General features: G+C 41.7%; 1 protein-coding gene across 1 annotated transcript in view; it reads left to right on the plus strand.

Annotated features, from left to right (window-relative positions):
- Window positions 1-21,733, plus strand: part of dachc (dachshund c) — a 22,624-nt gene extending 891 nt beyond the window's left edge. Inside the window, 11 exon segments of the mRNA XM_017427360.3 lie at window positions 4,775-4,806; window positions 6,178-6,325; window positions 9,106-9,216; window positions 14,292-14,470; window positions 14,667-14,787; window positions 14,881-15,015; window positions 17,536-17,732; window positions 18,834-18,984; window positions 19,562-19,690; window positions 19,891-19,992; window positions 21,155-21,733. Of these exon segments, the coding sequence (XP_017282849.1) occupies window positions 4,775-4,806; window positions 6,178-6,325; window positions 9,106-9,216; window positions 14,292-14,470; window positions 14,667-14,787; window positions 14,881-15,015; window positions 17,536-17,732; window positions 18,834-18,984; window positions 19,562-19,690; window positions 19,891-19,992; window positions 21,155-21,189 (1,340 nt within the window). The 3' untranslated portion in view covers window positions 21,190-21,733.
- Window positions 21,734-21,867: the final 134 nt, after the last annotated feature.

The raw sequence follows: 21,867 nt of genomic DNA on the forward strand, positions 1-21,867 counted from the left end.
GAGGTGGGGGGGGGGGGGTTACACAGGCAGGTGCAGCAGGTGGGGTTGAAAGTTCAAAACAACGAGAGTGTTTCTGATATTTGTGCCCCACTTTAATGCTTTTTATCTGCTGTCAGAAGATCATGGCTATGTAAAACAACTGTCAAAATAAACTGACTCTACTGTCTGCATTATTGTCAACATTTGTGCATAGAAATAGATTTTTTATTTATTTATTTTTTGCTGTTGTGCTCATTTCTGCAGCCACCAAATTTAAAAGTAAGTGCCCTGAAAAAAATGTCTACAATTGAATATTTTAATGACTGTGATTTGTTGTATCTGAAGTCAATTTGATAACTATACGTCCTGTTAACCCAGTTTTACTTGCCACACTTTTGCTGCAAGGCCTGTAACCAATTACCATTTTAATGGATGATAAAGTTTGCGATGTTGACGATAATGAATTTTAGTAATCCCAACAAGAAAAAAAAAAAAAAAACCACTCTCAAAAGTTTGTCATGTTATCATTGGCTATGATCTCTGTCTCACACTTGACGTGCACACACACACACACACACACTTTGTCTTTGACACACTCACACTTGCGCACATTGAATCTGACACTGTCATTCTGAGAAATTGATTCTTCACAGAAATTAATTAATTTTCATTTGGCCCCAAGCGGCAGCTTAAATCAGGACTAGCTCACTCACTCACTTGCTGATCCCTTTGCTTTCTCTCCTTCTCCCATCCTCCCTGCCTCCCTCTCCCTCCTTAATAACTTGCTGTCTTATCATATCAACACTCTTTAGCCCTGAGCGTCAGAACAGAGGAGATGATTAAATGAATTCTCTGTATTTATGATGCGATTATGTAAATGAGCTGTTTTGCAGCACTCCGATGGTGACCAACTACATGGGTCATCAATCCAGCACGGCGCAAAGATGTTTGGATAAAGGGGGCTAAATTGGCTGGGATTTGTGGTTTCCCGGTGCCTCAGTCTGCTGTCGTGCAGACCACATGCTCATAACAGCATGAGTTGGAATCCAGAGGAGAGTGGATTAGCCTCAGTTTGGGGAATTTATATTATTTGAATGTTAATCCGTGCTCCTTGGAACATGGATAATCCAATTTACACCTGCCATTAACTTTAGATAGAGGATGCATCAAGATGTGCCAAGATTAACACAAAAAAACAAGGCGGAAAAAACCTAATTGGGAAACTTTTTGCCAATTTAGTCACCGGCGCTTTGATAAAGTTTTATTATTTTGGCTTCATTTTGACTTTAATGCCTGATGGAAGGTTTCAGGAGGAGCTTTGACTTGTTGAGCAACCCCCCCCCAAAACAAAAAAACAAAACAATTTTTAGACTCCTCTTCCAGCTTAAAGTGTTTGGATTAACACCTGCGCTTAAGCTTTAGCAGCCCTCTAACCAAGAAAAAATCCAGATGCATCTTCTGGCTGCTTTGGGATTTTCTTCTGTGTCTGGTGTTAATGGGGAACGTTGTTATACAACCCCTGAAAATACACAGCCTCTGCCGTCTCTAATTACCCACACAACACTCAAACAGCCTTTAGTTAATGAGATCTGAAAACATCACTCGTCTGAAATCTTCAAACAGCTTGCCTGATTCTTTGTTTGAGGGCTTCAAATGTGCTGCGGTAGCCATTAGTATATCAGCCCCCCCTAACCCCAACCCCCCCCCCATTAGAAGTTTCTAAGTGATCCCTTGTGTGTTTGGAGCAACATACAGTAGCAGGTAAAAAAGTGGGGCTCAAGATGGTTCTTGTTAAAGGAGGGAGGCTGGTGGACGGAACCTGAAAGTTTTCAGGATGTCTCCAAGAATATGATGATGTGGCTCTCTGACAGCGTCAGGGCTCACTGAGGTTTCTGTTACTGATTTAAACCGACTTAACTTATTATTTTCTGGTTCACCATACAAGCTGGAGGAGATACAACACACTCGTTTAATAGTTTTACACAAATTTCTGCTTTTTATTCTTTTGTTTATTCTTTTGTTCTTGAAACCGTGTTTACAAAATACCCTCTGATTACAATAGTGTTTCCTTCTCTTCTTTGTCTTATTTTTTTCCTGCTGTACACACACACACACACACACACACACACACACGGACACACACTCTTGACCACTGACTCATCAAACCACGAAGACTTCACCCTCACTCAGTCAGAACCGAGTTATAATTCATGCACAGGTGGCACGCAAACACACACCCGCCGGCGTCCGCCAGCACGCGCGAACCCGCGCGGTCACGCCTGTGTTTTCGCTGGCTTTGCTGCGAAAATGACATTAGTTCCACAGAGAGGACACGGCGTGTAGGAGGCAACCCGATCCTCTGTCCTTTTCTTCCCCCCCCTCACAAAAGGGAACAGTTTCATTCTCTGTTAGTAGCACACATCAAACAAGTCGCTCGGGTCAAACCGCGTGCGTTGCATCACACATCCATCTCAGGTCCTAAGAAAGCCAGCATAAAAGTGGTGTAAAGCGGTGACGAGCAAGATCTCATTTTAAACCCAAGAATGTGTTAATGACAACATGTGGTTTTTCCATTTGTGCTTGTCAATCTTTTACTCACACACTGAACCTGAAAGGATCCAGAAAATATGCGGGAGACTTTTGTAAAAGTTACGTTAAGAAGAGATAAAGAGCCAATATAACCTGATATGTTCCAAATCAGATAGTGTTGATGTTATTCAGCCATACTACAATGGAGCTGAATGTGGTTTTGTTTGATGCTTTCTCTGTTTTATGTAGCACTGAATAGAAGGCGAATACAGTTTTATTTATATTGACCGTTTTGTTGCATTTTCTAAGAGAAGTAATAGGCCAGAAAATATTTATAATTTTAGAATAAGATGCAGGCAGGCAGAAAATTCTAAATCAATGTACCTTCTTGTTGAAGTTCAGCTTTACAAGTTGGCATCTAGTGTGTGTGTGTGTGTGTGCACGGGAAAGGTGGATTCCTCAAAGCTGAGCTCCACAGCCACAGCGAAACTCCTTCTCAAAGTCAGCAGTGTTTGAACGCAGAGGAGGAGGGCTGTGTGTGTGTGTGTGTGTGGGTTAGGGTGGGGTGGTTAGCTCAACTTTAACCTCTGAGCGCTTTTGATGTATAGAGACGAGCACGATGAGATAAAGCGGGCCTCTCTGTGTCTTCTTCTGTGTCAGGTTTTAATGGAAAGCGCACACATATTTTCACACACACACACACACACACACACACACGGTTTTGACATCGTCCTGACCCTGGAATGTGGGAGAGGAATGCACGACAGTATCAGTTTAGGAGATCAGATTTTTGCCATGATCAAACGTCCTGTTCAGCTTTGTGTCTGTGTGTATGTGTATGTGTGTGTGTGTGTGTGTTGTCCTGCCTGCTTCTTTCATGACATCATCACACAGGCTTTCCTAATAACATTTGGCGCATAAAGCTTTTTCGGCCCTCGATTTGAGAGGAAGATCACAACATCAATCTTTCCCTGCCTTTCTCTAACCAGCAACATAAGTCTTCCTGCGAGCACCGACGACGTTATGATTTATCAAACCGGACCGTGACGGCGAATACAAACCCATGTGATAAACACAGATTGAAAGGATGGGAGCTGTAAACCGCCTCTAATGTATTCCAAACAAAATCTTGTTTGAGCAAGTTCAGGTTTCCTTTCTTCTCTCCCTCTCCACTACACACTCACAAAAACAAACAGCTGCTACCTATCACCACCTTAGTCCCTCCAAGCCAGTAGCTGTTCCACTGTTTTGACTGTAACACTTCCTCCTCTTTCATTACTTTTCTCTTTCTCCCCTCTTACTGTGTGTAAGAAGCAGGGAGATCTGTCATCTTTGTTGTGTTTTGTTTCTGTTCCACCTGTGCTAAGCTCCAGCTGCCATGTTTGGCGTTTCATGTTTCAGGTAACATACACTGGTTAAGCTTAGAGGGCAGAACTCAATGTACGGAGAAGCTTTCTAAAAAAATATGTCTCTGTGTGTGTGTGTGTGTGTGTGTGTGTGTGTGGCCAGAGTGTTGGCATGAAGGAGGACGTCTGGGTGAGATTTTAATTAAAGTTTGAGACAAAGAGGTCATAAGCCATACACCCCCTCCTCTCTCTACGCACACACCTTGTACACACACATACACACACACAATGAACTGTTTTCTCTCTTCCCCCCTCCTCTACCTCATTCCATCCCCTCAGCTTGATGACTTTTCCATGAAAGGCTTTTTCATTAATCCTACCTCAGGGAACCGGTGCTCTCCAACCTCATGCACACGCACACACACACACACTTACAAGCACAACACACACAAAGACCTCCCTTCGTGGGTCACTTTGATGTATCAACGCACTTGCAGACTAAACACAAAATTAGGTTCCAGTTCTTTATGCCCCTTAAAATGCAACATATACAAAGGCGCAGACAACGCACCCACCCACCAGCACACACAGAGGCCATTAATTAGTGAGCGCAAATAAACAGTAGTAAGGGAAAGGGAAGCGGCTGCAGTAAAAACCAACTGCACCCTTTGGTTTCTGCGCGTTTTATTTCCCCCCGCTGATGTTCACTTCTGCATCCGTGTGTGTTTTTGTGAGCATTTTGTGGGGTTACAACACAAGTTGCATTGCAACAGTGTTGCTTTACCTTCAGACTCGAAACCTAAAAATACATTTCCTGCTTTTGTTAGGCTCAGCGTGCTTCTTTTTTTTTGTGCAGAGTAACAAATATTGTGTGCAATTTAAGCAACGGCACAGACTTTCAAAACTTTCTTCTTGCACCTTTCCGCCGTTTATCTGTAAATGTAAGATATGCGTGTGTACATTTATCTACCCGAGTGTGTTTTTTCCCCCCATCTATTTACATGCATCTGTGTCTCTCACTGTGTGCGCTCCTGTGTGTGAGATATCTGATGTCAGCTGTCACATCCCAGTCGGTCTGGGCCTATAATAAGAGACAATAATAACAACTCATTAAAACCGAGGGCAGGAACTGTGGAGCTCATCGGCTCATCAAATTAACCTTTGAACACTCCATACACACACACACACACACACACGCACACACACACACACCCACACACACATACACACTCAAGCTACCTGTTTTTCTCCCACAGTTTGTGGCTCCACATTCTTTCTCTCTGTCTTTTTTGTGTCTCTTCATCTACCCCCTCTCAGCCAGTGGGTGTGTCAACAGGGGATTGGTCCTTTCTGCTGGGTAATTGATGAATTATATGCAACATGCAAATGAGGCGCCATTAATCTCCTGACTGACAGCTTCGTTTATGGGGCCTTAATGACGGCTGGATTAGATTCTAATTAAAATCTGCTCAAAGACACCCCACGCTAGGAAGCTGCTGCTTCTAGTCTATCTCTCCCTACTTTTTCCCCCCTCTTTTGCACTTTTTTTTTCACTCTCATGCACTCTCTGTTCATAAGCCCATCTTCATCTTTTCCTCTCACTTCACTCCTCTTCATCGTTCTCCTCTTTTTTAACATTATTGTCTTTTTTTTTTTTTTTTTGCAAAGCTGTCACACCTTCTCTTTCCCTTCCTACTCATCCACTCACTGTCTTTTAATATCTCTCTCTCACACACACAGACACACACTTGCCCACAGTCTCATGTTATGTCAAGCTGCAATGAAAGGAGATGAGGTACGCTGGTTGTCATTAAGCCTGATGTGGCCCGTGTCATTTCCACTGTCAGGACATTCACACCGTTTAGTCAGAGCTGAAGTGATGTCTGACAGCTTTTCACATACTTCCTCCAAGGATTGATTTAGCATGCCTGGTTCACACACACACACACATGCAAAAAATCATGTGTGTCTGCTTGTAGTTACAGCCTTTATTGAGGAAATTTGTGACATGGTGGGAAAAGGGAAATAAATGGCCAAGTGAGGAGAGGATTGAAGGCAAAGGAGGCGAGTGAACGCATTTAATAAGCAAACAAATGAATGAGTAAGCTGAACAGTAATGAGGTGCTTTATGGATGCCATAGGGAAACTCCTTTTCTGCTTGCTCGTATCCACAGGGAGGTCAGATCTGCAACAGCAGCCTTCCTGGAAGTGGTCATGTTTCAGTGTTTTTGCTTGTTGACACTTCAGCAGGATTAGAGCTTTACAGACTGAAGGACACTCCGACTAACCAGGCCACCCATCTCAATCTCAGCATGGAAGACAGCCTAATGACTAACTTTAGCCTGTGTTTTCTGCCTGCAGCTCGAGGCCCGGACGACCGCCCAAGAGGCTGCAGAGTGTGACAGAGGGCGGGACGCACCACATGCTGTCTCACAGCGGTCTGATGCACGCTGGGATCATGCCTCCTGCAGGTGACCACCCAAGCCTCATCAAGCACATACAGTACATACATGAGCTGTAGGAACAATATCATAAACTGCATGGCATCAGATGTAAAATACCAAATTGGTTCTTTGCCAAAAAGTGTGAAAAACTAACAACATGTTTATTTTCGAATGGGGGAACATTTTAGTTTGGCTTTTGTTTAATTTTGTTTTGCCTTTACATGTCAAAATAAGACAAAGTATGACAATCAAAGATTCAACCCACATCTTTCCCCTGAGGTGATGAATCTGTCAGTGGCACAGTCGAGCTTTTTGTGTAACCACATGGCATTTTTGGGAAAATAAAACCGTTGTTAGGAGAACAAGAACAAGGAATGCGGCTACACTCAGTGAAAGATGTTTTGGATTTAAAAATTAATGAGAACAGATAAAACAATAAAATCTGAACATCGAGCAGCATCAATTAATTAAAATACTATCACACTAAAAACATCATGTAGTCCTTACTCTAATAATTAAGTCATATTTTCAGTGACAGAAATTCTGATTTTTGTCATGTTGATTAGATATGTATTACATATGTATTGACTTTGGCAAATTATTAAATGTTAAAAACATCAAATCTTATTAATATCTTGAAAAAACTGATCAAATAACTTCAAAGTTCACGAAGGGTAATGAAAACTATAGAAGTCTTTAAATCCTTCCTTGTTCACAAAATTGCTCCCTGTGTCAGTTCTTGTAATTCTATAGAACTGCAGCTAATTCACAGCTGAAATCCTCCCTCCGTCTATGTGAGCTGTGCTACAGATTTAAATAATATTGCTTCAGAGTTGCAGCAAAGTTCAAAAATTAGTTCTCGTTTTAGCTGTCAGAGCGTGACAGAAACAATGTTGCAACCGGCTGAGCTGTTTGAAGAACGTACATCGTTCTTTTGCAGAACAAATGCACCACGAGCTGTTGTGCAGCCAACCCCCCCCCCTCCCCTCCCCTCCCCATCAGTAATGCCACATTTTCACCCATCGTCAGTTGTATGAAGAGGTGAAGTTCTGGGAGGTTACCGGTGTGTTGATTAATAAAATTAGCATACACGCTGCTGACAGACAAGAAACAACTTGCAAGCTTAGTCTTTTTTGCTTGATTTAAAAGTACACAAAGTCCTCTGTTAAGTTAAGTAAGCATTCTGATCAGTAGCCCTCTGAAATATGATTATGAATATGTTTAGTGCGTGATTGTAAAACCTTCAAGAGTTATTTTTCCAACTTAGTCCTGCTCCTGTGGATCTAAAACAGGTTGTAGGTTAATTTTCTGTTTAATTGCCTTGGCAATGGACTCATGATTTTCTTTTTTTTATATATCCGATTCAGAATCTTTAATTAAGTATGTTTTTGTTGTCAAGGTTTGTCTTTCAAGGAATAGTAAGTCGGCCACTTACTAAAGCCAATAAGGCTGTTTGCTTCGTCACAACCAGTTGTGATTGTCTATTGTAATTTGTGTGTGTGTGTGTTTGTGAACCACAGAGAAAGGGAGAAAAGTAATTGTTGGCACCTCACTGCTCTCAAAGTTGCCCTTGGCTTTGTGCTCTTCACTGAAACCTGATCTTTTCATTCCCTGCCTCAAAAGAAGCCATTTTCTATTAGCCTCCGCTTCCTCTCGCTGTTCAAAGGTGCTCAAGTGTGTGTGTTTGTGCATTTGTGTCTGCGTGAATATTGTGTCTGTGCGAGTGCTCAAGAGCATCCTTCTCAGTGGGAAAAGAGTCTTTTCCACCAAAGGAGAGGGCACGGCGGCAATGTCAGCGCCACTGATTAGAACTGGCCACATGAGAGAGGAAGAAGGAGACAGAAAGAGCGAGGACATTTGAGCGTAAAAGGCAGGAAAGATCTTTGATGTGATCCTCCTTAGTCGCTTTTTCTCGCCTTCATGTGCTCACACGCACACACACATGCAACGCAGTGGCTTATGTCCCGCTGTGATGCTGACATTTGAAAAGGTAAAGTAAGGAAGGAAAGAGAGGAGGAAGAGAAGGGAAGAGAGGGAACAATTTGTTGTGCTTGTCGACGTCTCAGGCAGACAAACCGTTCACCTCAGACACCCATTGTCTGAGAAAAAAAAAAAAAAAAAGAAGCAGAGCACTCATTGGTTAAGTTAGTCGCAAATGTTTGGATGAATTGAAGATCAGGAAATTAAAACTTAGGGATTGTTTGTATTTCCTCAGTTGTTTGCACAGTTGTGCGTTTCATCCTAACTTTAATAATTCACCGTGTTTGTCTGTATTAGTGCAAGGCATATTTAATTTTCTATTTTCAAGGATGCTCTGTGGGTCAGACTACGTTCTGGGGTTCAAGACACAAATTAAAATGCGCCTCAGCCCTCCTGCCACATTTTGTCACTGTCCATTACATATTATTCAAAAGTGCACAACCTCTATTAAAACCGAGCTTCGCTTTGTGTCCCATGCTTCTAATTCTTTTATTCTGGTAAAGAAAGGCTTTGTGGTTTAAAGGTGGAGCTGCTGCTGCTGTTAGGTGTCATCCTGTGTGCTGTGCTGTGCTGTGGGATGTGATATCGCTGTGTGGGTGAGATGAATGTCTTGGCCTGTTCCTATCACTGCTGATTCTCTGGCAGACTAAATGGCCAGTGCAGCGGTGCAGTCAGAATGAATGGTCGGCCTCTGTCTTCCCATGACAACCTCCTGCCCACCGACTGCTCTAATCCTCCACCAGGGGCCATTGATCTGCCTCTTATTGATTCTTTTTTCCTCCCCCCCCCCCAACTTTCATCCCTCTCTATATCATTTTCTCTCACAGATCTCTCTGCCCTGGCCAAAAAGATCAAGCTGGAGGCGATGGCGGGTTACCACAGTAGCCAGCAACATGGAGGTCCGAACGGAGAGAACGGCGACCACAATCCTGGACTGGGTGAGTCTCATTCTCTAACAAAAAAAACGGAAAACAAAAACATTCGTGCGCAAAATGTTTAATTACAATAATAAAGCGTGTTTCACAATTGTTATTGGAACACTATTATGTGAATTTATGTCATCACAACTTGAGCAGCTGTGGAGCTGGTGAATCAAGTTGATTACAACCAGGATGTGACGTCATCTCTGCTGCCTGTTTGTTTCCTTTGAAAGACGCTAAACAAAAGCAGAATACAGCAGCGGGGCTGTTCCTGTACATGAAATGTCTAATTAGGACATCTGGGTAAGATAATTCAAACAGTCAAAACATAAAAATCAAATCTTTTTTTTGTTGTTTGTTTTTGTTTTTTACACTGCCAGAATTTGTTTGCTTATTTGTGCCTTAAAGTCAGTAAGAATCAGGAAGCATTTCCGAAAAAACACAAGACAGTCACCCGGTCTGAACCCTCTTTAAATCTTTGGCACCAACTCATTCATACTCATCAGCCATCGCATCAAGAAACTGCAGACACAAACATACTCAGGTTTAAACTCGCATTCAAGAAAGTCCGAACTCTTTTCTTAATTTTTTTTTTAATATTTAGCTTTTGTTCCAGTGATATAAAGTTATATAAGCAGTAAGAGTCACAATTTTGCAGCTCTGTTGTGCTGCAGCGTAGATCTAAACAGAGTAGCTGGAGTCATTCTGCTTGCCAAATGATGACAGCATTTGGCAAGCAGATTGGAATAAAAAGACATATCTGTGACGGTCCAGTAGTATATAAATTATCAGCATTTGATTGAACTAAACCTAGCTAAAAGCATTTGTTCATGATTAAAATGTCTCCAACTGTCTAGTTTTTATACAAGTGTTACTACGTATAAGCAAACCCTCCAAATTAAATTTTTTTTTTTTTGCAAATGCTCTAACCTCCTTGACCTTTCAGCTTTCCAAAAGTTTGCAACGAGTGGGGTTTAGCAACATTTTGATCATTTATTGTGATCTTGACATCAACGTGTGCAATATCAATATTGCAAAGGACTGTTTGGACGCAGTAAGTTTTAGACTGTTATACTGCGAGTGTCAGGCATTTATGGCCTTCCTGTCGGTGATATATTTGACCAATCAAAGGGATTTTCTCCGTCTCAGATGTCCACATCTGTTTTGGATGGAAGTAGCTGAGGTGTTAAAGCAAACACAGAGTATTGTCGGAGAGGAGCGAGAAAAATGATGGCTAGTTGCAACGAATATCAATGCAAAAATACAATAGTTTGCTGCTAACGGTAGATAAATATTCTTCTCTTCTAAAAGTGGTGTTTTTAAACAAATATTTTAAATGTAAGTACACCAAAGCAAGCCAAATAACTAGTTTCCCTTTGCCAGAAGTTTTTTGTTTACTCTTAGAGGTCAACGGCATACTCAGAACTTGAGTTATGTCCAGCAGCTGCCAATTTGCTTCGGTGGGAAGTCTGTCACTTACAGCCACATGAAAGGAAGGGTTACAGTATTAATGAGATCTCACTAAATAATTATTAATTAGATCAGTTTATTATTTATGATTTTGACCTCTGTCTTGGCAAAATTAGCTGCCAGGGGTTTATTGTGACTGGCAAAATCAATCAATCTCATCTCTTTTGGTTTTTGTAAGTTTTTGTTGTCAGTTTCAGATCGTAGGGGTGAAAGGCATTAACATGCACGTGCACAGCTCCGAGTGCACAAAAGTAGGGAAAGTAGGGTGTGCACCAAAGTTTTGCACCTCTATCAGAATCAATCAGTGCTGCATATAGTTCCAAGTTCTTGTTTTTTTTTAATTTTGACAGTACTGATTAAACAGGTTTTATTGGACTTTTAAAAGAAACAGATGTTGGCAAGTTTTCAAGGCTTTTTTACTGGAGTGAATGAATATATATGAATTGCGTGCTCTCTGAAACCAACAACAATTTAGTATGGAAATGCTAGCTTAAGTTCTTCACTACTGTTTTTGGTTTTCTAATATTTGGGAAATAGTCTTGTCACCATGTTAATACATGATTTTTCACTGTAGGGATTCATTGTTATAGCAGTTGTAGTTGTCATTTTGTTCCTGGAGTGTACAGATTTAAGTTTATTTAAAAATTTATTCATTTCCTTGCTCAGTCCATTTAACAGTATACCTTTTACTCCACTCAGTCCTTGCTTTGCAATGAAGGAGAGCAGTCAAAAACCGGCGCGTCGGTGGACAAAAGTAAGCACACCGGGATGATAGAGAGATGAATAAGATGAGAGGCTGAAGCCAAATCAATAGTCTTCTCTCTAATTCACTATCCTGAATGCAAACGACAAAATGCTGGACAATCGATGGCGGGACGGCCACGTGCACGCACGCAAACATGACTGCCCGCTCGCGGACATATCAGGTGCACCGCCCCCTCTGTTATCGACAGGTTAAAGCGACATCAGTGTGTTTAGACAGATGACAGGGCTTATAGGGGTCTGCGCTGAATACACTATCAACCTGGGACACACACATTTAACATGTGGAGCACACGGCGTGGCTGTACGACAGAAATGAAAAATGGCCCTTGTGGGTTTTTTTTTTTTTTTTTTTTTTTACAGAAATTACTAGAAGAAACGAATACAGTCTTTTCTTTGAAGTCTTGTGTGTTTTTTCTCTCTGCTCATGTGGGTAAACAGAACCAGCATTAAGCATTGTTTACCATTGTATACACTTGGTTACGACTGCCAGCATCTGTGTGCAGTTAGGTGGCTTGGTTACCACCAGCCATTATAAACCTGTAAAGCTTAATCACCGTTAATGATAGAGTCAAGTGGAAACACACACAAACACAGCACAGGCATACAACACACACACAAACACACACACACTACGTTTTGTTTTTTTGTTTTTTTCCATACCGCCACCCACAGCCTTATGGGAAGGATAGGCCCCCTTACCCAAGGTTCAACCACTACAAAGGCGATCTCAGATTACACACACGCACACTCACACAAATGCTGAGTGTGACACCTTATGGGCTGCGGAAGAGCAGAGAGAAGCCATTTCTGCATTTAACAAGATCTTCTGGGAAATTTACAGTAACTGTTTGTTTACAGTAATGGTTTGTTTGGATAAACATAAGAGAAGCACTCTGACTTTTGATGTTTTCTAATGAAACATAAGAGAAAGTGATGGGAAGGCAGAGAAAGTGAGGAGAGGGGGAGAAAAGGGAGTTTAGATGAGGGACAGATTGAGAGTGAAAATGAAATTATAGAGGGAGGCGGGGGTTGAACGGAGGGGCAAAAGTGAGTACCGCTTTCCAAACCAAGGCTTAATATTTGGCTGGAGGTTTATTGTCGGAGCATCTGGTTATTTAGCTCCATTCAGACAGATCTTTTGTTTGGATTAGTTTCTGCTTTGGGCAAGTGACAGACTAATCTGCCAAAATGCACAAAGCACAGCACATATGTCCAGCGAGCCCGACTCATAAAGTCAACACCTCACCCTTTATTTCTGAGATTGCTTTTTCTTTTTTTTTTCTTTTACACTCCTTTCTTCTTTTTGTTCCCTTCTCCCCCATTTATTTGTTTTATTGCATCTCTCTTCTATGTATCAACTTCTTTCTGCTTCTTCTAGTTCTATTATTTGTGACAATTGTGCAGAATAGAGTCCAAGATTTTTCCCTTTGTGTTTATAATTACCCAGCGTGCATTGCTGGCCCAGCACCAAGACTGCCATCAGCTTCTTTTGTTCCATTTCCTCCCTGTGTTTCTTTTGTTTTTGTTTTTCCTTTTATTAAATGATAAATATTTATGTCATCCCCCCCCCCCAACTGGATTGTTTGTTTCATGAATAGGACTGCAACAACCCGCCGGGGTGCTGTTGAGAGGAAGGATTTTCTTTATAGATACTGGATGCTTGTCTTAAACAGAGGACTGCAAACAGCAGATTGGTCGAGATAATAAGAGTTTAGTTTCAGGTGCAGAAAATGCACTGAATTATCATAAAGACCACTGAGGCAGTGAAAGATAAACAGTTTAGTTTTAATTCCACAGTGGATGATTTTTTTTTAAGTCATAAAGCACTTTAAGCTGTTATACTCATTATGTCTTTGAGTGGCATTTGTCCCGCTTATTGCAACAAAAACAATGACTTGTCCTCTTCCACTTGACTCCTGTACTTATGATTTTCCTTCACATGGCTTCACATGGCTTCACACACAGACACACACACGCACGTACAGTTTTAGATCTTGGTTTAGAAGCAATCATCTTAATACAATAAAAGAAAAAAGGATCTAATGCATGACATGAAATGTCTTTAGTGTCACATTTATCACCTGCCACCAAAGACAATGTTTTTGCTCGTGTGTGTGCACATGTGTGTTGTCTGTAGTATCGGCAAAATATCTCATGAACCAGGGAACATATTTTAATGAAACTAAGATTTTTTCAGATACTGAGACAAAATTTGGTATGATAGTAGCTAAGAATGGGCCCAAAGCTTTGAGCACAGGCCAACTTCTTTGCTTAACCTTCCTGTGGCCTTCGGGTCAAATGGACCCGAAGTTACAATGGCTTCTCTTCCTCTCTTCAGTTACGAGGGCTTCAGGAGGGTTGAAAGCTTGGCATTAACTGTTGGAGGCAACCTTGTTTGTCTATGTGCAAAATGTCTCACAGACCACTGGACCAATTTTAATGAAACTCTCATGAAGTAATAATTGAACACACGTCTACAACTGATTAACTTTTGGAGTCAACTCAAGTCAAGCCAGTCATCACTGATAATCAGCCTTTGTCTACACAAAAATGGCTACGCCTCAGTGAATTTCATAGATATTTATCTAAACTTTGTTATAGCAGTTGCCAACAGTCATTCACAATACATGCTTATGCAAGGTCTTACCAAAATGACTACAACTCTGTCATTTGTCAACATAAGATGTTTTGAGTCTCAAACTCAGTCATGAAAGGCAGCAGGCAATGTGCATTCCTTCAGGGAATGCTTGGCCTTTAATTTTAAAGTGGAACTAGAGCAATGCAGTGAGACAATATGGGAAGCAAGACACTTAGTCATCTTACTGTGGTCTTCCCTTTTCTGTTTTCTTCTTCTTCAGTTCTGGATCAGTTGCCCTTCATGATGATGTCACATCCTCTGATTCCTGCAAGCCTGGCGCCAGCCTCCGTCTCCATGGCAATGGGCCAGATGAACAGGCTGAGCACCCTGGCCACCATGGCCAACGTGGCCCAGCTCCACGCCAACCCACCTGCCAGGGCTCCCACCTCTGTCATTAAGGTGAACTCAGGGGCCCACCAGCATCACAGATCTAACCATCAGCTAGAAATTGTTTTAAGTCCATAAAGTTCAGAAACCCTGAAAACCTTTATCTAGATATTTCTATGTTTACAGATATCTAGTATTCTGACCGAAACTACAGCCCTCTCAAAAAAGCTGTTCTTATTGAGAATTCACATCATGTTTGGTTTGTCAGGAGCGAGTACAGGACACCCCCTCCCCTTCGCCCTCACTGGACGAAGCTCAGATGTCATCCAATCACAGCAGCAGTGTGTCAAGTTCACCACTGCCTACAGAGCGCACTGCAGATGCCACACGTACGTACTCACCTGTGTGACCCGCACACCGAAATGAGCCATAGATCTACCCCGACATACATGAAAGATGCTTTCACAAATTTCCTTCTTCAGATCAACTTCATGACGGCCTTTCATCGAGTCACAGCGTGTTGGGACACTCTCCTGGTTTGGTGCAGGGTCCCAGAGAGACAGATGGGACATCAACAGAATATAACAAGGAGAACAAGAGGAGCCACACCGACAGGGGTAACAGCACTGATTCTGCAGCAGAGCTCGTGCTAAAAGCAGTTTTATTGAAATGACTTGTTTTTAAGTGTCTTACATCTATTGACTGACTGTGTTAACCTTACTTCAAAAGGTTAATTTTCTGAGGATTTCTTTGTACAGTCAATCATTTAGTAAAAATAATGGGTAATGATTACTTCTCGGAAAAATCTATTGTCTCTTTTGCAAATGCTGTCAGTATTGAACAACAAGCATTCAGTTTACAGCCAATCCATCCATCTTTGTCACCGTTTGTGCTCTTTGAATTTAACCACCTGTGGCAAGTTTACAAGTTTCTCTGAAAACATTCTCTTTAAATAGAAAATGTTTTTAGGTTAACAAGAGAGAAATATCAGTAACAGGTTGATAAGGATTCACCTCTTTTACTCCTCCTCTCCTTCTCCCTGTCAGTGTCCCCCCCCCCTTCCTCGGCTCCCCGCGGTGAGCAAAGACAAATAATTCTGCAAAACAGGACTCCATTAGACCAGAAAGCAGTGTTACATTAGCGAGCCATTTGCCGGGCCAGGGCCTAACGAGCCGGGCGGCCTCCCGCACTCTCAGCTGGACCTCATCTGCATAACGACCGCCTCTCTGTCGTTAGGGCCCTGTGTTGCCACGGCGCTGCAACGTCAGTTGTTTGGTTCTCTCTGTCAGGGAGGTTTGCATTAGCTTAATGAGGACTGCTCAAGGACAAACAGTCAGCAGAAATTTACAGCGAGCGAACAAGTGAGGGAGATGGAGAGTTGTTTGTTTGTGGATTCTTATGCCTGTGCCCGTGTAGATGTATTCTAATACCGAATCCTATTATTCAGTAATTTAATCTAAAAAAATCACAATAGCTTTCCAGGTAAGGCTTCAGACGCTGTCAGATATCTGCAAATATATTGAGAAAACAGTGATGGCACCAACAACGTGAATGCCATGCATCACACATCTCATTTATGCAATTGATTTTCAATTGATTTTTTTTTTTGCATGTAAATGAACCACATGCACATTTGCTGGATTGCAAGCTTTTGTATTTGACCTAGAACATCACAGGATAGGTTTACCGTGGATTGAACAGAGTTTCAAAGAGCTCTTCAGCGCTGTCATTCTGTCAATCCATTCTATAATAATCTGTGTGTGTGTGTGTGTGTGAGAGAGAGACAGTTTTGGCTGTGTGTGCTGTTTCACTGGTCTTTGAACAACGCATCCATCCAGCAAAGATCAGAGGCCATCCCTGACACCTCACTCCCATTAACCAAACATCAGCAGAATTTTAGTCTCTCTCTGTGTCTTTCTTTCTCTCACCCCCCCCTTGCCTTTCTGTTCTCTTCCGCTGACTGGCACTCTTCACGTTGTGAAGTTCATTAGCCCTGGGGAGAGGTGGGAGAGGAATAAGAGAGGGGGGTAAAGAGAGATGAACTTGGGAGAAAAGAGAAAAACAGACAATGACCTTGGTTAGAGAGATGGGTAAATGATCAAACAAGCTGGCAGCTCTGTGTGTGTGTGTGTGTATTTATGCCAAACGGTGTGTGTGAGAGTGAGGTAAAGTAGGCGTAAAACAGTAACTCAATAAAGGATCAGTCACATCCAAGGAGCCTGGGGAGCCCACGCTGCTGACTGTGCACTTCGGCGGCTACAAATGTGTGTGTGTGTGTCTGTATGTGAGCCACGGGAGTGTAGTTGGATGCCCTCCGCTGAGTTCGCCAGCACCTGCTAATTACCTTTCTCTACAGAGCAATGCTTTCAGCAAGGAATAGGGGGAAAGGGGAAGAAAGGGGGGAGGTATTGCTTCTCATATGTGAAACACCTTGAATGTGACAGTTTGCCAAGATGTGAGGCCGAGGCAGAGTACGGTGAGGTGGGCGGATTTGGAGCTGAAGATGCTGTGGTCAGCTAAGTAGAGAAAACACGCTCATTTGTCACAGACAGAGAAAAGTGCCAGATATCACATCGCACGTTTGCACTCATCCCTGCTCCAATAACTGCCCGACTCCCAGGACATCTCTGTCCTCGGTGGCTCAGATGACAGTAAAAGTGAGCAACTGCCTGAAAAAAGAGGAAAAAAAAATACAGAAAATGGCCAATCTTCATCCTCCCTCACTGTCACGAGTAGGGAACGTGCAGTTCTCAGGTTTACAAACAGATGGTCATCCATAATGCAAGTTCTTAGCTGCTTTTATGGGATATGTCAAGCTGTGATGCATTATCAATAGGCAGACTGCCATCTAATAAAGGGCAACTACATTTTTAAAACCCAAAACCAGAACTTCTCTGTATGTGTGGCTGAACCTGCACACAGCAATTAAACATTTGTTGGTTTGTGGCCCTTGACATATTTGCATACAATTAAGTAAATACATTAAAAAGCTACAGCATTTATTTGCTGTATAATTACATATAATTGCAGGAGTTATGATCTTTTTGTAGATATTAAATAAACATAATGCCTGGATGTTTGTTTAATGTCAGAAGTCTCACCGCCTAGACATCAAACCGTCTTTTTTGTCCTTTCAGAGAACAGTTCCTTGGCTGCTCAGACAACCAGAGAGAGCAGTGATAGACACATCTACCAGAAACCCCCATCAGGCAGGGAGAACTGTGAGAGGGTGTCTTACCCTGCAGGACAGAAGCTCCCAGCAGGTCTCCACCACACTCCCTTCATCTTCCCGGAAGGCTTGTCCTCCATAGAGACCCTGCTCACAAACATCCAGGTGAGGCTCTGCCGGGGCTTTATTATTATCACACTCTAAGATGAATAGGAAGAGAGATGAGCCACTCTCTGGGATTTCCTGAAATCGTAAATAGCAGACAAGGCAGACATTTAGGATGTGCAGTAATTGGGTTGGGCGTGTGCTGACCTGCTTCTCAGATTTTACACGGCTTTGTTATAGCAGAGTTACAATGAGAGCCCTCTCTTGTTTGGTTTTCACAGAGAGGGGAAAAACAACCCCCATCTGACCCTGATGCGTTGGCAGTTTAACTCTTAACAAGTGGTTTAAAAAAAAAAAAATCACAGTTGACTTTTTTTTTTGGACTTTGAATCAATGTTGTAAAGCTACTCATTGCAAAGTATAAAATCAAACACTAAAAAGGTTATCCTGAATTATATCAAATGGTGCAGTTTGGAAAAATACTTCAGTAGTTTTCCAGATATATTGATATGCAATTCTAAAATATAGGACATCACTCAATGTAAACAAAGCATTTGGCTGAATTCGCCAAAAATCACCTGGAGGCTTAAGTCGTTCGATTGACCTACATTAGGCTGGCTGTAGTCTGTGAGCAAATATGGCAAAATCAGAGAAGCATAGAATCTCAGAGAAAAGGCTTATGCAGAAATATAAAAGTGATTCCTATTATTATTATTATTATTATTATTATTATTATTATTATTATTATTATTACCGGTAAGTTTACAGATTCAGCCTAATCTGTCTTTTTAACTGCATACTTTATTCAACAAATCTGAGTGTAAATATGTACTAACAAATCAAAACTGTCAGACTTCCTGATCCCAAGTGGCTCTTCCATAGATATTGCTAATGTTGACCTATTTTCAATCATTTCGGCAGTTTGTGTAGGTAAAAAAAATGCACGTAGTAGTTAGCGGCTGTTCACAAAGTTTGATTACTTACAAAGTGTAGACACATCAACCGCCAATAATAGAAAAGCCCTGTGCAGATTTTGTTTCTTACTTTATGATTTTTACGTTTTGATCAGTCTTCATGGCGTCATGACGAATCGCTTTAAAACATAAAGCTTGGTGTTTCTTGGTGCGTTAACCTGTTGGTACCCGTCTGTGTGTCTCCAAGCAGGGTCTGCTGAGGGTTGCCATAGAGAATGCCCGGGCGCAGGAGAAACAGGACCAGCTGGAGAGGACGGAACTGAAGATGGAGCTTGTCCGAGAGCGGGAGCTCCGAGAGACGCTGGAGAGACAGCTTAGCATGGAGCAGAAAAACAGAGGTAGACTAGAAATCTCGCAGCTGGATTTGAACATTCGCTGCAAAGCTTTAAGTGTTTCTGATGATTATATGCTAGTCGGCAAGTATTGATTGAAGTGCTGTGTTTCCTTCCAGTAATTTATCAAGTGTGTGTTTTAACATCTAAACACAGACAATTCTGCTGTGAAGCTAAACAAGGTTTGCTTTAATCCACTTCTTAGCTGACAGGGTGTCCATTAACTTGGAAAATCAGATAAGGAAGTGAGGACACCTACAGTATATTACCCCTGAAAGCAGCTGCAGAGGTGAATTAGACTGATGTTGGCAGTATACAACAAAATAAATCAAGTTTGGCAAGTTCACAAAAGCTGTCATCTGCAGCACAGTCTGAGCAAAATTCCTGTCAAGGACATTTTGTTTGTTAGGGTCACACCAGGTGGAAAAAGAGCGACGATAAATGGGGAAAAACTCACTGGCCAGTTGCATGATGCTGCCTGCATGCAGCGGGGAATATTTTTCTGTTTTGTTTTTATGGGGAGTCGTGCAGCTCAGCACGTTCTGACATCCATTCTCATCTGTCTTTTCTTTTTCTTTTTCAGTTCTGATCCAGAAACGCCTGAAGAAAGAGAAAAGGAGTAAGAGGAAACTACAGGAGGCCTTGGAGGAGGAGGTCAAACTCCGGGATCAGGCAGAGCACAGCCTGCTGCACACTGCCAACACACACATAGGTGCTCAAACTGAAGTCTTTCTTGTAAAACATCACCGTATCTTTTTTTTTTTTTTCTGTTTTGACTCCAAACTGAGTCTAATGTTACCACGCTAATTTTCATTTTCATATTAAATGTCACCAAGCTTTCAGTGCAACTTAGCTTTGAGTGTTCATTAGCCTCTAATTAAGTGTCTTTATTAATTAATGACCAAACTACAGGCCATCAATCACTGGCGGCGCCTCCTCACGCAGAATCCGTGACCCAGGACGCGAATGGGAGCAGCCACGACGACGACAGGCTGGACACTAAGGCGACACAAGGTACAGCTGTCCAGATAACAAACACTGCTGCCTCAGGCTGCAGCTGGGAAAAGAGACCTAAATTTGGATCTGTAAAAATATTCTCGTCCTGAATTTATCTGTAGAAAAACTGTCACTGCTAAAAGAATCTGTCATCCAGTAGCAGGCTCAAGGCAACCCTATTACAGGGTGTGATAGTTTTGTTTGATAGCAGCTAATAAGTGAAAGTACAGATGAGTAAAAATATAAAAGTTTTTACATTTGTTAAGGAACAGCCTTCATTGTGTTCTAAACTGATGTCTTTGTTACCAAAATAAAGTTCATTTTTATTGTAAGAATAGTGGTATTCCTGCTGGTCGGGATTTATTTAGCTCCTGTTGACTGAGCTAGGACAACAGATTTCATTATTTCACCTACTCACTGCGTTTGATGCTTAACAGACCGATCTACTGGAAAGGTTTTGAAAGATTTCACAGCGAGGCCGCTCCTGAGAAATTGAGCAAAATGAAATGAAGCATGAGACTGATCACCGGGGCTACCGTTTTAATGGAAACAGCCATTTTAATATATTTATTTTGCCTACTTTATCATCTTCACAGGGCCAGATGAATGAAAAAGAAAAAAAAAATTGAAAAAAAAGAAAAAAGAAATCTCACAAGTCCCATCATAATCAGACGGAAAAAGAAACGGCCATGATCTCTCGCCCCGGCCTCATCAAAGGAGTGCATAGTTTCTGCCCACCTCTGCTCCGCACTGTGCCAAGACCGCCAAACCAGACAGCGTGCTTGTTCAAAAGCAATTTTTAATTGAATGTCAGTGAAGCAAGAAGAGAACTGGCCACTAATTAATGGCTGTCTTAATTGTCCTCATGACGAGTTTGTTTGGACATCATTTGCATAATTAACACCCAGTAATAAATCATTTAAAGGGGAATTGTCTGTCAGACAGCAGGGCAGGATGTGGTCCCTTTGTGTCAGGAAGTTTTATCACCAGAAAAGAAAAAAGAGGAGGAATCAGAAGCAGAAAAATGCTTTGAACCTAATAATGCTTTCTTTGTTAATCTTCTGTGATCATCGCTCAGCAGAACTTCATTATTTAAGGTCTTTATCACCGATTCACACACTAAAGAAATCAATGCTGTTTCATTTTAAGTGTTTCGAATATTCTTGCTTTTGGATTTCAGAGGGCAGAATGTTCCTGCAAACGGGGATGTTCTGAGGTACTCGGTGGAGGGACGAATGGATGAATGAAAAGATGAATGGATGGGAGAACAGAGTGATGAAGATTCCTCCCTCGTGACAAACACAATCGACAGGCATGCTCGGTCCTGCAGTGGCATCTGAGACACAAATCTCCACCTCCCCCACATTTCAGGGGCGACATCTGAACTTTCTTGTTGCTCTCTTGTTTAATTTATTGAATTTATCATCCAATCTCAGCTGTAGTGGGAAGAGTACTTAATTCTGATGTTGTGTTTGACTGTGTTTATTTCAATTAAGATTTTTAGGTCCTAGATGACTAGCTGTTTATTTGTTTGTTTTTTGTTTCCCTTTATCAGTGCTGTTTATTTGGACACAAGTGATGAATATAACTTGTAACAGAGTTGTGTACATATATATAGTCATCATTTTTATTAATTATTATATTATTATTATGAGGAAAAAAAAACATAATGGCATGTTGTACAGTCAGTAAGTGACTTGTATTGTGTATGTTATGCAGTAGTGCAGTTTGACAATACAAACAATACAAATCCTTTTTATTAAGCTGTGTTTTTTGCTTCTTTCTTGATGTAATTCCTCTTATTATTCACAGTTCCACGGACGGCTTGTAGCAACACAACACAGGTTGAGTTTTGCTGTTACCAGCGTGAGGTTAAAGAAGATCCTCGGGCTT

The sequence above is a fragment of the Kryptolebias marmoratus genome, linkage group LG22, assembly GCF_001649575.2.
Source record: "Kryptolebias marmoratus isolate JLee-2015 linkage group LG22, ASM164957v2, whole genome shotgun sequence".
Classification (NCBI taxonomy): Eukaryota; Metazoa; Chordata; class Actinopteri; order Cyprinodontiformes; family Rivulidae; genus Kryptolebias; species Kryptolebias marmoratus.